The sequence below is a fragment of the Sus scrofa genome, chromosome 2 (genome assembly GCF_000003025.6).
Source record: "Sus scrofa isolate TJ Tabasco breed Duroc chromosome 2, Sscrofa11.1, whole genome shotgun sequence".
Taxonomy (NCBI): domain Eukaryota; kingdom Metazoa; phylum Chordata; class Mammalia; order Artiodactyla; family Suidae; genus Sus; species Sus scrofa.
Window position 1 is genome coordinate 108456105 of NC_010444.4, and position 16261 is coordinate 108472365.

At 36.5% G+C, this 16261-nt stretch overlaps 1 protein-coding gene across 19 annotated transcripts in view; it reads left to right on the forward strand.

Annotated features, from left to right (window-relative positions):
• PAM (peptidylglycine alpha-amidating monooxygenase) overlaps nucleotides 1-16261 on the forward strand; it is a 280270-nt gene that overhangs the window by 200182 nt on the left and 63827 nt on the right. For all 19 annotated transcript variants that reach the window (XM_021084557.1, XM_021084555.1, XM_021084561.1 and 16 more), the window contains 5 exons: nucleotides 10376-10424; nucleotides 11745-11812; nucleotides 13020-13100; nucleotides 13648-13724; nucleotides 15653-15756. In XM_021084557.1, the coding sequence (XP_020940216.1) occupies nucleotides 10376-10424; nucleotides 11745-11812; nucleotides 13020-13100; nucleotides 13648-13724; nucleotides 15653-15756 (379 nt within the window). The remainder of the gene's footprint in view (nucleotides 1-10375; nucleotides 10425-11744; nucleotides 11813-13019; nucleotides 13101-13647; nucleotides 13725-15652; nucleotides 15757-16261) is intronic.

The window sequence follows — 16261 nt, forward strand, 5'->3', positions numbered from 1 at the left end:
ATGTTTGCTGTGACAGTTTAAGATATTAGTGCTTTTGAGTGGAGACTATTTTATATCAATGAATCTGTAACTGTAGAGTCCTGATGTGGTAAAAATAAATTCTCTAGGAGTAATTTGGTGACTGGGATTTGGTTTTGAGGAAACTAACAAAAGTAATATATGCATTTTCTGGTTAGTTTGGAGAATCATCTTTTTACTGAGTACTGTCAGGTGACTATAGGACCTGTATTTATAATCCAAGTGATACTAAGAAAGCAGTAAAGGAGCTGCGTCTTACCTTGGTTAAAACCAGTGTTCCATTCAACAAGCCTCTGCCCAGAATGAACACAAGACTCCAAACTGTTGTTCTCTCTGCAGTTTCCAGTTTGCCTTTCCTGCTTGTGTCCCTCTCTGCTGCTGCAGGGTTTCAAATATACAGGGGAAAAAAAAAGAAAAAAAAAGCTTTTTATATAACCACACAGTCCAACTACATAGAAATGTTTTGTTTCTTTTTTAAAAAATGACATGGCCCAACTGACAAAACTGACAGCAGTCTGTTCCAATGCTAAGGAAACTGCGTTGGATCTATTAAGAGAACGCACTCTCCACTCTCCTAAGGGATTTTCCCAGTAATTTGGACTATATGAAATTTTTCCTGGAGTTCCCATTGTGGCTCAGTGGAAACTAATCTGGTTAGTATCCAGGAGGTCACAGGTTCGATCCCTGGCCTTGCTCAGTGGGTTAAGGATCTCGTGTTGCTGTGAGCTGTGGTGTAGGTCACAGATGTAGCTTGGATCCGGCGTTGCTGTGGCTGTGGTGTAGGCTGGTGGCTGCAGCTCCAATTCAACCCCTAGCTTGGGAACTTCCATATGCCTTGGTGTGGCCCTGAAAAGACAAAAAAAAAAAAAGAAGAAGTTTTTCATTAATTTAATGTTGTTCATTCAGAACAAAGAACTATAAGGTAAAGATCAAGCCAGCTCAATGATCAAATAGCTATTACAATACCTATGTACATACATTATTGAAAAAATATTGGTGTGTATTATGATATCCTCTATTCGTTTTTGTCTGTTTATTCAAGACAAGCAAAAAGTCAGGAAGGTGGCCTTTAAATTATGTTCTGAACACAGAACATTCTGAGAAGATGGAAGGGTATGATATTTTACTGTTTAGTTTACTGTTTCCTCACAAAATTTCTAAAATACGTTTTTATTATTAAGGACTTTTTCTTTCCCTTGACTTGGCAATGGCTCCAGGTATGCTTTTTCAGTACTTCCATAAGGAAAGGATCCATTATCTAAAACAGTGGTTGGGATAGTAGATAATGGGTGTTCTTTATCCTTTATCTTCTGAGAGTGCAGTGAATTGAAATCAGCTCTCTACGGCTGTCTTTCTGGAGGACTTTTCCAATTAGTGGGATGTAGTTTATAACAATACATTGGTTCCCTTAGGATCGATGATTAACCTATCTTTTTTTATTGAAGCAGGAAACAACCAGGACAAGATGAGCTCATGAAGGTATACTCTTGAGGGAAAGATTAGGCGAGACCAACAGACTTCTAAGGACCTAAGATGTAATAGGTTATTATCATGCATTATTCCACATACTTACTTTACTACTTAGCTATGAATCCAAGCAGGAACTAAAAGCTATTATTAGAAAAGCAAGCTAAATAGTTTGGAATTGATAACCTCATATTCCATGCATTCACCCCCCATTAAAAGAAATGAACTTCCTACTTAAGTGGATATCCTTAAGTACCACTGGTTACTTACCCATTCTTGCTTAATTCCTGTATCTTAGCTTCAGGACATTTTATAGAGAAAATGACTTGGAAGTCTTTAAAAAATAGAATCAGTTTTTAAATTTAAATCATGTTTACTAAATACTAACATTCAAAAATTAGTTTTGATACCCAAGTGTGTCACTAGTAAGCTGAATTACTTTGGCCAACACTCTTAATATCTATAGCTTCTTTCCCCCTGTTTATAAAGTGCAAAAGTTGAACTCTGGCATCTCCAGGGTTCCCTCCAATTCTAAAATTCTGAGACTATATATTTGATATAGTGCCTTGCTGTGGTTATACATCTCTGCCTAAGCAGAGGGGAGCAATTTCTCAAAAAAGGGAGGCTGAGACCCTTGTGGAGCAGTCATCCAGTTTTCATCTTACTCAAGATTAGATTCTGATTGAATGCAATTTTCAAGTTTCATCCAGTGTCTGGAAATACTTGTTTCTTTCATTATCAAACTATGCTTTAGAAGTCTTACCGCTCAATCACCAGCACTGCAGTACTCTCCTGTGCTCTGATGGGCTCTAAGGCATTATTAGACTTGATTTTACATTTCTTTGTAAAAATGGTTCTTTTAACTTTTTCACTGTTAATATCTTCACCATTACAAAAGTTTCTAGTACATACATATTACCTTATAATGGACTGTAAGGACATAAAATGAAATTTATCTCCCAGTGTCATCTGATACCCATCTAGTAAGTGAAGTTTCATCACCATATCTTGAAGTCAATCAGGCTAAAATTATTTCTTACTGAAAGAGAACAGCAGTCATGAAAGATCCCTTAAACTGGGATATTTTTGGTTCAATCCTCTGTATATACAGAACATTAACAGCAGCTAAAAGTCAAGTATTCACCACTTGGAAAGATAGTGAACCTGTAGCCCATTTAGTGAAAGAGATTTACTATGGAATAAGTAATTTACTATGGAATAAGAAGACTAAAATAAATAAAGATACCTAGAAAGAAGAACTGCCAGGATTTTTGCATGGTGATAGTTGTATAGGATAAGTGAATAAATATAGATTAAAAGAGTAATTTTATTTTATTTTTTGTTTTTGGTTTTGTTTTGTTTTGTTTTGTTTTTGGTAATTTGCCTTTTCTAGGGCCGCTTCAGAGGCATATGGAGATTCCCAGGCTAGGGGTCTAATTGGAGCTGTAGCTGCCAGCCTACACCACAGTCACAGCAACGCAAGATCCGAGCTTCGTCTTCATCCACACCACAACTCACGGCAATGCTGGATTGTTAATCCACTAAGCAAGGCCAGGGATCGTACCAGAAACCTCATGGTTCCTAGTCGGATTCGTTAACCACTGCGCCACGACGTAAACTCCAAAAGAATAATTTTAATATCAATATAAAAATCTCACTCTTTTCTCTCCAAACATAGAATCCTTTGAGCTGACTTCTAACACTGAACTCAGAAAGAAGCAAATTGTCTTGAATCTGGTCAATGGGAGATGTATTAGTGAAAGTCACAGAAGGACCTTCGGACAATGTATTGTCAACTTCCCCATGGTCCTGTGGTCCCTAACCCAATAATTTAATTTTAGTCATACTGTGATGTTTTCATGTCTTCACTAAAATTTCTCTTTTTCACTGATGATTCTGTTCTGTATCTACCTAGTTCAGACCATTCTGACTCAGGATTTCTCTTCTTATTTTGAGAATATCTATTTTGTATAATATTTTTCACATACCATTTCAGTTTTAATTCCTTTTTTTAACCATACTCTTTTAATTCCTTTTTTTCTCCATACTCTTTTAGTACTCCCATGTTTTGCCCCTTTCTTCCTGTTATTAAGTTAGAGAAATTTGACATGTAGCAAGTTTCTCCAATTAAAGCATTTCCTGACCAATAACTATGAAAATATACTTCTTAAAAGTCAAATATTCATTGCTAATATTTTTTGAAACTACCAAAAAAAAGAATAATGATAATAATAACTAATATTTTGGTATTTATCTTTGCTCCAAATTTGAATGCTACATTTTTTACAGATTGCCTCCTTTATACACTAGAGTTTCTAAGTGGTATCAATATTGATCATGAGTGGTAATCTACCAAGTATTAAAGAGATAACCTTCTAGATCCTACTCATTTTTTTTTCTTTTCCGGCCACCCCATGGCATATGGAGTTGCTGGGCCAGGGATCGGATCCAATCCCCAGTTGCAACCTACACCACAGCTTTGGGAATGCCAATTCTTTTAACCTGCTGTGCCAGGCCAGGGATCAAACCTGTCTCCAGGTGCTGCAGAGATGCCATGGATCCCATTGCACTGCAGCGGGAATTCCTGGATCTACTCATTTTAAACAAAGGAACTCAGTGAGCACCTAGTTGAAGGCTGGTGATGATCTTGTAAGGCACTGTGGTCAAATAACTGTATGTGATTAAAATGTACAGATTGGAGTTCCCACTGTGGCTCAGCAGGTTAAGGACCCAGTGTTGTCTATATGAGGATGCAGGTTCAATCCCTGGCCTCAGTCAGAAGGGTCCAGCATTGCTGCAGTTTTTGGCTTATGACACAGACGTGGCTCAAATATGGCATTTCTGTGGCTGTAGTGTAGGCTTCAGCTGCAGCTCCAATTCGACCCTTAGCCTGGGAACTTCCATATTCTGAAGGTGTGGTGATAAAAAGAAAAAAAATTGGAGATCCCGTCATGGCTCAGTGGTTAACAAACCCAACTAGTATCCCTGAGGTTATCCATTTAATCCCTGGCCTTATTCAGTGGGTTAAGGATCTGGCATTGACTTGAGCTGTGTTGTAGGTCACAGACGTGGCTCAGGTCCCGCATTGCTGTGGCTGTGGCACAGGCCGACAACTGCAGCTGCATTTCGACCCTTAGCTTGGGAACCTCCCTATGCTTTGGATGCGGCCCTAAAAAGACAAAAAAAAAAAGAAAGAAAGAAAAAAGTTGAAAACTAAAATGCACAGATTAAGTCTAAACTTTCCACCCAACAAATTTTGCATGTTGTACACTAGAAATGTACAATATTTATATTGAAATATAAATCAGGGGAATAGTCCTCACTTCCTGTTCTACTTTTCATTCAGACAAATTCAATCGTATGATTTCAGGCCATTTTAGTTGTTTCACTCATTACTGTCCCACCAAGAAAAGAATATCCAGATACCAGTGAAGGACACTTGTCAAATCTACTCTTTTTTCCGAGCAGGATTCCCATTCGGCTTCCCAGAATGGACCCCTTCCATATCCTCTGCCTGTCTTTTGTCTGTAGAAAAACTTTAGTCAAATAATACATTTAATCAGAGAAGCAAGAAAACTCAAGAAAGAATGGGAAACTTTCAAGTAAAATAATAATAGTGTCGCCATTAAGCAAGGTCAAGGACCTCTCAGACAAATCAGTCCTATGATTTAAGGCCATTTCAGTTATTTCACTCATTACTATTCCATCTTTAAAGCTGTAGGATTCCATTTCTCTGGTCTTCTGCCCTGCATTAATTTTTCCATCTATTTCTTCTCCTCTCCTCTCTTCTGTTTACTTTCATTCTAGTCACAGAATCTTTTTGACTATCTTTCTCAGCCAGCATGTGATTTTGATACTCTGAGTTCATTTTCCATATATTTCTTAACTATCTCAGTTCTGATTTTTTTTTTGAAACTATTTTATTTTTTTGTCTTTTTGCTATTTCTTTGGGCCGCTCCTGTGGCATATGGAAGTTCCCAGGCTAGGGGTCGAATCGGAGCTGTAGCCACTGGCCTACACCAGAGCCACAGCAACGCTGGATCCGAGCCGCGTCTGCAACCTACACCACAGCTCACGGCAACGCCGGGTCGTTAACCCACTGAGCAAGGGCAGGGACCGAACCCACAACCTCATGGTTCCTAGTCGGATTCGTTAACCACTGCGCCACGATGGGAACTCCTCAGTTCTGATTTTGTGTTTCATCTTATATGGTAAAAGTATTAGCAGAAGCACTGATGTGTTTCTTTATTATAATAAACCTTTAAAGTGTCACCCATTTTAAGAGATTTCATTTCTAGCCTAGTGAATTGAAATGAATTCATTCTTCTGAGGTTTCACATCTTGTGGCCAAAGCTCTGTTACAGTGGAATGGCAAGCAAAGTCAGAACACACTGAAAATCATCAGTAAAATATGCAAAACCAGCTAAAGTTTCTGAGTTCACCAGAAGTAAGATCACTGTGGAGGTTATGGAAATAATAATGCATCACTGTGGCAAGGATCATGTTGGAGTTAAAAGGTCATAATCTTCACACCAAACACTAGGCTTAAATATGCTTCTCGCCAAAGCTGCCACTTACTATAGGAATAGTTGTGGATCCAGGAATAGTTGTGGATCCACATCTAGACAGCCTTGTGTGAATGAGTTCAAGTTGCCCCCACTGGAAGTTCTCACTGTGTGTATAATGCAAACACATGGCCTGTTTAGGTCAAACTGCAGAAAGTTGAACTGGAAGAAATCACAGTCATTTACATAATAAAATTTGATTTTGAAGTAATGAATATATAAGAGAGCAGTTGATTCAATGTCTAAAATGTATATAAATATGCTTTATAAATATTTACTTTGTGATAACTCTTAGAATTTTGCTCAACTAAAATATTGTTGTTAAAATGTTTATCTGTTACTAAGTAACAGAATTTCCTAAAGTTATACAGTTAGTGTTATAATTCTATCACCCCCATGGATAAGTAATAACAATATAAAGTGTTATTCATAATTTAAAACATAATATCTGCATGCTCATACACACAGTGAGGTTTTTAGAAATGCCTCATTTCTTGCTGATTCAGTGGATCAAATTGATCAGATAAATCTGATGTAAACAAATTCATTTGTGACTCAGAAACTCTGTTTAGTGTGGTTTTTAAGCATATCACTGCACTAATTTTCCTTCTGTATATTTTGATTTCTGGAGCTTTTTTTAGAAAACAGGCAAGATTTTCACTTTGGATCTTTGTCTATTCATCAGCCCTCTACCCATATAAGATTTACATTCTCTAAGACAAAACTTAAATTCTCAAAAAGTCAGTTTTCCCTGAAGTCATTATGTTTTAATACTTAAGTCAGAAGTTCATCCTATTTTTCTCCAGAATGTACTGAGCACCTCCTATTACTATTTGAGATTTTAGCTGATTTGTTATTATTGTGTGATGTCCTTGACCTTCTTACAGAATATGACAGGTAGTTATTAAATATGTGGGATCTAAAGAAAACCTGGTACTTAGTCTTTGCACTGGAGTGGTGAGACCGTGGCTTACTTGTAAAACTCTATAGGGAAGCAAATAGAAAACAATTACATAATAATTGCTATTATTTAATTTGGAGAAAATTTTGATGTGTGCCTAGAAAATGTCTTCAAATTAAAATTTGTTTTTATTTATTTTGTGCTTTTCTTTGAGTAAAAATCTGCTCAATTTAGACAATTCTAATAAAGAATATTATCTAACAGGAAGATGTACCATTACTGGCAATAGCTAGCATGTTACCGTAACATTCTTATTACTCTTAATTTGAAGACACATTTCAACTTTAATGATAAACGTTAATAGTTCCTGAAATGTGTTAATTTATTAATGTATCCCATTTAATATTTTTAAGTCAGCCAAGTTGGATATTAAAATGTGATTCACTTGATTCTTTCAATGCAAGAACATATTGTGAAAACAAAAAACAGTTCTCATAACATTGACCCTTTTGCTTGAATGGACACTGTAGGGGGAAAAACCCCCACCCAGTATGGTTAATTAAAGAAAAACATCACAGACTCCAACATTCAGTAATTAGCAAGCAACCTGTAAATAATGTGTCAGGCAAATACCCTACGCAATCTTTTCCTCCATTGCTTAAAATCGTCAGATGGGACTTTTGCAGACAATAACCCAGGCTCTTACCACACTCTGCTTGACCTAGATAGTCTCCAGCCTCTTGGCCGCTCTGTCCTTGACCATGATAGCTAAAACAGCTATCTGACATCATATTATCCTACTGAGTTCACTGTGTGACATTATCATGTTTATGTATTTGGTATTTTGTTTTTCCCTGTCCCTCCTACCCCATTTCCCTATCTCTCCACTCCAGTTAGAGCACAAGCACTAACAGTAAATTAGTGACTGTAGTAAATTAGAACATAATGTTTTTCACTGTATCCCCATTGTGTAGAGCAATTTCTGCATATAACAATTGCTTGATGAATGTTACTGAATGAATGGATGGTTACCATTTCTCAAAATAGCCTTAGGAGATATATATATATATATATATATATATATATATTGTATACACACAAGAAATGTTTTCTGAAAACAACTAAGCTAATTATGTGCATCTCTGGAGTTTAGAATTCATTTGGTACAAATGAATGGTATACGTTGTTTTACCATTCCCTTTTTTTTTTTCGGGGGTGGGTGGTCGTCGCTGTACCCACAGCATGCAGAGGTTCCCAAGCCAGAGATCCAACCAGTGCCACAGCTGTCACCAGAGCTACAGCAGTGACAGCATCAAATCCTTAATCCCTTGAGCCACGAGGAAACTCCCCACCATTCTCTCTCTCTTTTTTCTTTTTTGTCACCTCCCACCCCTTGTATATGGAATTCCTGATCCAGGGATCAGATCCAAGTCCCATTTGCAACCTTTGATACAGTTATGGCAATGCTGGATCCTTGAATCTTCTGTGCCAGGCCAGGGATCAAACCTGAGTCCTAGAGCTGCAGAGATTCCACCAGTACCATTGCACCACAGCAGGAACTCCCCTACCATTCTCTTTTAATCATTGGAGATATTTAGATAATTCTGGGTGGAGTCAATGGCTAATCATTTTTAAAGTAGTACAGACTAGGCATATTTACTAAATCTTATGCAGTACATTTAGGAAAACTTGTTTTCAAAAATAAAAAAAATTAATAAATTAGAGTAATGCTCAATTATCCTTTCTATATTTAAAAGTGTAGGCAAAAATTAAGGTAAAACTGTTGTTGTTATTTATTATTTTTGTTAGTATTTTCTCGTCATCCATTTAAAACACAATTGAAATTTAAAAAAAAAGAACTCACTGAAGTTATTATGAAAATAAAATCACACTGAACTTAATTTAGGAGATTGGATAAAGATTCCTGTAAAATAACAAAACAAAAAGATCCAACTGAGTAAATATAAAATGTTTATAATTGAATTTATTTCTGTACTATTTTTGTTAAGATCAAACTTAATACTATATAATTTCCTTTGTGTTTTATTGCCAAAGTATTAAAAATGATTTATTATACTTTCTTAATTTTATCTGTGGTAAATCAAAACTCATATTGTTAAGTTACCTGTTGTTATATATTTTTATATGAAGCTACTTTTGCTTTTCTCATGAGAAATACAGATGAAAGAAAAAACTTGTCTTAAAAATTATTCCATGTGCTATTACTATTATTATTATTATTGCTTTTTGGAGCTGCACTCGCAGCATATAGAGGTTCCCAGGCTAGGGGTTGAATGGGAGCTGTAGCTGCTGGCCTATGCCACAGCCATAGCAACACAGGATCCAAGCTGCATTGGCAACCTATACTATATATCTCGTGGCAACACCAGATCCTTAACCCACTGAGCAAGGCCAGGGATTGAACCTGCATTCTCATGGATGCTAGTCAGATTCATTAACTGCTGAGCGACGACAGGAACTCCCCATGTGCTATTATTTACTAGTACACTTCTTAAATTGCTAATATAAATCTATCAATCTTGCACACATAAATGCAATAGTTATTTTTTATTAAAATCAACTCAAAATTGAGATTTAAAGTTTTATAATTACTTAGAATAAAATGTGAAGTAGAAAGAATTTAATATACTAGATTAGAAGGAATAACCCAGAGTTACTTTTCATGGTCTCTGTGCTATGGTCTCACCAAGTTCGACAGAGATAAAAATTTGAATGGGTTTAAATTTTTACCTTATTTCTACATGGGGAAGGCAAAGGCAGAAAGAAGAGAGAGGGTTTATAAGAGGTCTCTGAAGTGTCCTTAGCAAAGATGCAGAGATACTCAGAGGCTTTCCACTGAAATTAGAGTGTAAAAAGAATGAACATTAGGTTCCTATTTCAAAGGTGAGAATAAGAGAGGCTTAGAAACCGAATAAGATTCCTATACATAAATTTGAAACATTATAGATTCGAAGAATAGTAATACTTTGAAAGCTTAAATTATGGACTGTTTCAGTTTTGAAAAGTAGAAAACCTAGTTGTTTAGAACCCCATAGAACAAACCATTCAGTTTTCTGGATATTTCAGCAATACAGATAATGCAGAGAGAATAGCGACAGCTTTCTTTTGTGAGCTTATGACTCATATTTAGTATGTCTGCAGGAAAGGAGATAACCGGTCAGTTTGATGAGTCAAGAAAAGAACCATAGACTGCCTGAAATGGTAGTTTTGTTGTTGCACTGTGAAATATGAAAGTAAATGGATTCATGAATATGAAAGTACCTTGTAAACTATAAAACACCATACAAATGGAATATATGTTTTTTGGTATTGAGTTATAATTATTTAAAATGTCTTACTTTGAAATCCATTTTTCACATTTTCCTATTTAAGATGCCTCTTTTGTGTGTGTGTGTGTTTTCAGATAATCACAAAGACTGTTCTGGTGTGTCCTTACACCTCACACGCCTGCCGTAAGTACTTTCAGTTTTCCTAGACGAGTGACAATTTTAAGATCTTCAGGAGCTTAAAAGGGGGAAATCTACCATGTTCATTAGCTATTGCTGTACAGCAGATTATTCAAAGTTAGTGGCTTTTAATAAGAAATATTTATTGTCTCAGTTTCCTGTGGCTCGGGAATCTGGCACAACTTAGCTGGTTGCAGGGTCTGGCAGTCTCACACAACGGCTCCCATCAAAGTCTCAGCCAGGGTTTCAGCCATCTGAGGACTCACCCCAGGAGGATTCGCTTCCAAGATCATTCACGTGGCTTTTAACGGGATTCACTTCCTTGCTGGCTGTGGACTGGAGGAATCCCTTATTTATTCCCCATGTGGGCTCTAAACAGGACAGCCAGCTTCTGTCACAGCCAGTAAGGGAGAAAGCAAGATGGAAGCCAGAGTCAATTTGTAACCTCATCTCAGAAGTTACTGATTTTAATACCTAAGTCTGAGAGATGAAGAAAATACTTGCCATAAATCATCATACTTTGATGCCAAGAGAGAAAAAAAATGAAGTCACTTTTGCTGTGTTTTATTGGTTAGACATAATAAATTACTAGGTCAAATTACTAGGTCCAGCCCACACTCAAGGGAGAAGGTTGGACAAGGGCATGAATGTCAGAGCTGGGAATCACTGCAAGCTGAATAGGTCAGGGTTCTCCAGAGAAACTGAACCAATAGAATTTACGAGAGGGGAAAAAAACAAATGAAAGAGAAATTGAGGGACAATTTAAGGAATTGTCCCTCCCGATTGTGGGGGTTGGCAAGTCTGAAAGCTTCAGGGCAGGCTGGCAGGTGGGAAATTCTGGCGGAAGTCTATTTTGCCATCTTGCAGTCCAAGGGCAGGCTGGAGGCAGAATTCCTTCCTCTTCCTGGGACCTCAATCTTTTCTTTTGAGACCCACCTGCATATTGGACCATAATCTGCTTTGCCCAAAGTCAGTGATTTAAGTATTAATTACATTTAAAAAATACTTTCACAGCAACATCTGGACTAGTGCTTGGCCAAACAACTGGACATTATAGCCTAGCCAAGTCGATATATACAATTAACCATCACAGGAACCATGTAGAGAATGCCTTGCACATTTACAATGCCACAAAAAAAAATGTGTATTCATTCAACTATTTGTCCAAGAAAATTACTCTTAAGAGAAAATATATATTCTCTTTTCTCATATTATTTTGTTTCAATTTTCACATGAATCATGTTCATATTGAAATATATCTTATTTTTCCAAAGTGATAGTTTCGACTTTTGAAATAATTAAGATAAATATTATTGTTTTCTACAGACAGCCTTTAATTGCTGGCATGTACCTTATGATGTCTGTTGACACTGTTATACCAGCAGGAGAGAAAGGTGAGTAATGACCTTTTAGAATTTACCATTACCTCATTACCTAATCTTTAAAAATGTATTTATAGTATATTTTCTATAAACACCTGAAATGACCACTATTTTTAAGTCCCTGAAAAATAAACCAGTTCTTTATTATCCTTGGATTTAAAATAGATTTTTGTATCATTCCAAGCCAGTACTTTATTATTTCCATCTTTTTACTGAGACGCTAAGTGTTGAGACCCATGGTTAGGTGGTAGGTTATATAAATTAAAGAATAATTCTTGACTGTTTTACAAATCAATCATCCATTCTTTAGATGCCAAAGACAAACTTCATGTCATACTGTGGCATAAACTCCTACAGAGAATATTAAGTTCAGAATCAGAAGCTAGCAAATCTTGTACTGACTCAAGTCTTTGAAAGTAGATTTACTGGGCTTGTTTATCCATTTGTTAAAGCAGGATAGTAATAGCTGATTTCTCCTAAACTTACAAAAAGCTTTGGAATAGTATAAGATTATTTATCAGTGTATCTCATTCTTTGGTGAAAATGTCATATTAAATATTATTCATTTGTTTTTACTTGGAATCTCTTAAAGTTAATGACAAGTATAATCTTGTTACTTGTTATTTGCTTATTTATCGAATAGCTACTATGTGTTAGACTGTAAGGAAGGAAAGTAGATGAAATGTTTCCTTGTCAACAGGAATTGTCAATCTAGTTACCTTAGGTGTTTGCAATCAATTTCTCAAAAATCTTTTTCCAAGATAAAAGCCAGTTTTTAAGCTTTTTCAACTGTATAAATTTCATGATAAAGCCTATGATTTCACTGAGAAAGTGTATTGATTTGGCCAGGTTGTTTTGTTTGTGAGTAGAATAAAATGTGACGGTAAGAGGGAATTCTCCTGTAGCACAGCAGGTTAAGAATCTGACATTGTCACTGCAGTGGCTTGGGGTCATTGCTGAGGTGCAGGTTCATTCTCTGGCCCAGGAACTTCCACATGCCACTGGTGTGGCAAAAAAAAAAAAGAGGGTAAGGCATTCCCAACTTGTCTTAGCAAAGAAGCTGGCACATAAGTGCTTATTAATTTCTGCTGAATATGTGAGTACATGAGAAAACTCCCATGTCTTGCTACTTGTGAGTACTCTGTATGTACTTTCAGACAAGAATAATGTTATTTTCCAGTTGAATGTTGACTTTCTTCTGTGTTTTTACTTCTATCAGTGGTGAATTCTGACATTTCATGCCATTATAAAAAGTATCCAATGCATGTGTTTGCCTACAGAGTTCACACTCACCATTTAGGTAAGAACTTTAAACTACATGTTAAATTATGTACCATTGTGTTTGCTAATGCTATGAATGCATTTATATTTGACCTTAAACCTGTTTCAGTGAAAGAGATTTTGTGCAATACCTTGAAATTCTGCATATTTTTTCATCATATTGTTTTCATTAAAATCCCTAGCCCTGGAGTTCCCGTCATGGTGCAGTGGTTAACGAATCTGACGGAACCACGAGGTTGCGGGTTCGATCCCTGGCCTTGCTCAGTGGGTTAAAAGTTCACGATTACAGCGTTGCCATGAGCTGTGGTGTAGGTTGCAGACTCGGCTCGGATCCTGAACTGTTGTGGCTCTGGTGTAGGCCGGCAGCTACAGCTCCAATTCGACCCCTAGCCTGGGAACCTCCATGTGCTGCTGGAGTGGCCCTAGAAAAGGCAAAAAAGACAAAAAAAAAAAAAATCCCTAGCCCTTGGGTTTTCTATATTCGGATTTTATTTTGAAATAAGAAAGAAAATGATGCCTTTCATTTTTCTAATACCTTATATAATTATAATTTTTGTTCATTACAGGTAAGGTAGTAAGTGGATACAGAGTAAGAAATGGACAGTGGACACTGATTGGACGCCAGAGCCCCCAGCTGCCACAGGTGTGTGGAATATAGTAGAGTTTTGAGGAAAAAACTAATCAACAGATAGTAATTTTCTTTTCTTCTTTTTCTTTTTTTATTTAATGATTTTTATTTTTTCCCTTATAGCTGGTTTACAGTGTTCTGTCAATTTTCTACTATACAGCAAGGTGACCCAGTCACACATACATATACACATTCTTTTTTCTCACATTATCATGCACCATCATAAGTGACTAGATATAGTTCCCAGTGCTATACAGCAGGATCTCAATGCTTATCCATTCCAAAGGTAATAGCTTGCATTTATTAACCCCAGATTCCCAGTCCATCCCATTCCCTCCCCCTTGGTAACCACAGGTCTGTTCTCTATGTCCATGATTTTTTTTTCTGTGGAAATGTTCATTTGTGCCATATATTAGATTCCAGATAAAAGTGATGCCACGTGGTATCTGTCTTTCTCTTTCTGACTTACTTCACTTAACTCTAGTTCCATCTATGATGCTGCAGATGGCATTATTTTGTTCTTTTTTATGGCTGAGTAGTATTCCATTGTGTGTGTGTGTGTGTGTGTGTGTGTGTGTGTGTGTGTGTGTGTGTATCACATCTTCTTAATCCCATCATCTGTCAGTGGACATTTAGGTTTTTTCCATGTGTTGGCTATTGAAAAAGAAAAAATGTCTTTTTCAAGGGAAGTTTTGTCCAGATGTATGCCCAAGGGTAGGATTGCTGGATCATATGGTAGTTCTGTATATAGTTTTCTGAGGTACCTCCATACTGTTTTCCATAATGGTTGTACCAATTTACATTCCTACCAACAATACAGGACGGTTCCCTTTTCTCCACACCCTCTCCAGCATTTGTTATTTGTGGACTTATTAATGGGCCATTCTGACTGGTGTGAGGTGGTACCTCATAGTAGTTTTGATTTGAATTTCTGTAATAATCAGGATGTTGAGCATTTTTTCCTGTGCTCATTGGCCATCTTTATATCTTCTTTGGAAAAATGTCTATTCAGGTCTTTTGCCCATTTTTCCATTGGGTTGTTGGCTTTTTTGCTGGTGAGTTGTATAAGTTGTTTGTATATTTTAGAGATTAAGTCCTTGTCAGTTGCATTGTTTGATACTATTTTCTCCCATTCTGTAAGTTGTCTTTCTGTTTTTTTTTATGGTTTCCTTTGCTGTGCAAAAGCTTGTCAGTTTGATTGGGTCCCATTGGTTTACTTTTGCTTTTATTTCTGTTGCTTTGGGAGACTGACCTGAGAAGACATTTGTAAGGTTGATATCAGAGAATGTTTGCCTATGTTCTCTTCTAGGAGTTTGATGTTGTCCTGTCGTATATTTAAGTCTTTCAGATATTTTGAGTTTATTTTTGTGCATGGTGTGAGCGTGTGTTCCAGTTTCATTGGTTTACATGTGGCTGTCCAGTTTTCCCAGCACCACTTGCTGAAAAGACCGTCTTTTTCGCATTTTATATTCTTGCCTCCTTTGTTGAAGACTAATTGACCATAGGTGTCTGGGTTCTCTATTCTGTTCCATTAGTCTGTTTGTCTGTTTTGGTACCAGTACCACACCAGTACGACAGTCTTGATTACTGTAGCTTTGTAATATTGCCTGAAGTCTGGGAGAGCTATGCCTCCTCCTTGGTCAGATAGTAATTTTAAAACTCCTCCTGAACCCTCATCAATTTCTCTAGCATCGCAACATCTCTAAATCTAACTTTACCGTATATCTAAGCTGTGTATAACCTCTTTTTTTTACAATTTCCAACTTGGTGGTTTCCTTATCAGTTCTTTTAATGTTTCTAAGCATGGTGGTGAAGAGTGTGTGTGTGTTTATGTGTGTTTTCATCCTCCATACCCAGGGTGCCCCAACCTCATGTTATTGAAGCATGTGGTTCTGGGTTTTATTGATAATTTTAATGAACCATTGTATTTGTCTTCTTGGCAGGCTTTCTACCCTGTAGAACACCCAGTAGATGTTAGTTTTGGTGACATACTGGCAGCAAGATGTGTATTCACTGGTGAAGGAAGGACAGAAGCCACACACATTGGGTATGTTTTTTTCATATTCCACTATTTAAAATGACTTTATTAGAACAAGGCATGATTATAGGTGACACTTATCTTTGTTATTAAATGGCACATTTTTCTCTGTTATGAACAGTTACAACAACTATATATAGAACTAATTGATTTGAATAAACTCCAAAACGTGCTTATTTTTTCATGCTTCTTTTCCTATACATCTTAATAACAAAAAATATAAGGATTATGAATTTTTTTCTCAAGTGTCCTTTTGCCCTGTGCTCAAATTTAGGCAAATACGTATGTTTTTAATGGTACACATTAATTCCTCAGAACCATGACTTTTTTCTGCCTCTTGAAACACCTCTTATGTACCTATTGTTTTCCAAATGAGAAACCAAATGAGAATAATACTATTGCAATACTTTTCCATGAAAGAGTATCAGACTTGGAAGTAATTATCAAAATACTGAGCCACTTTGATATAACTATATTTTATACACTAAGCAAATTTTCAAAAGCACAGTGAACT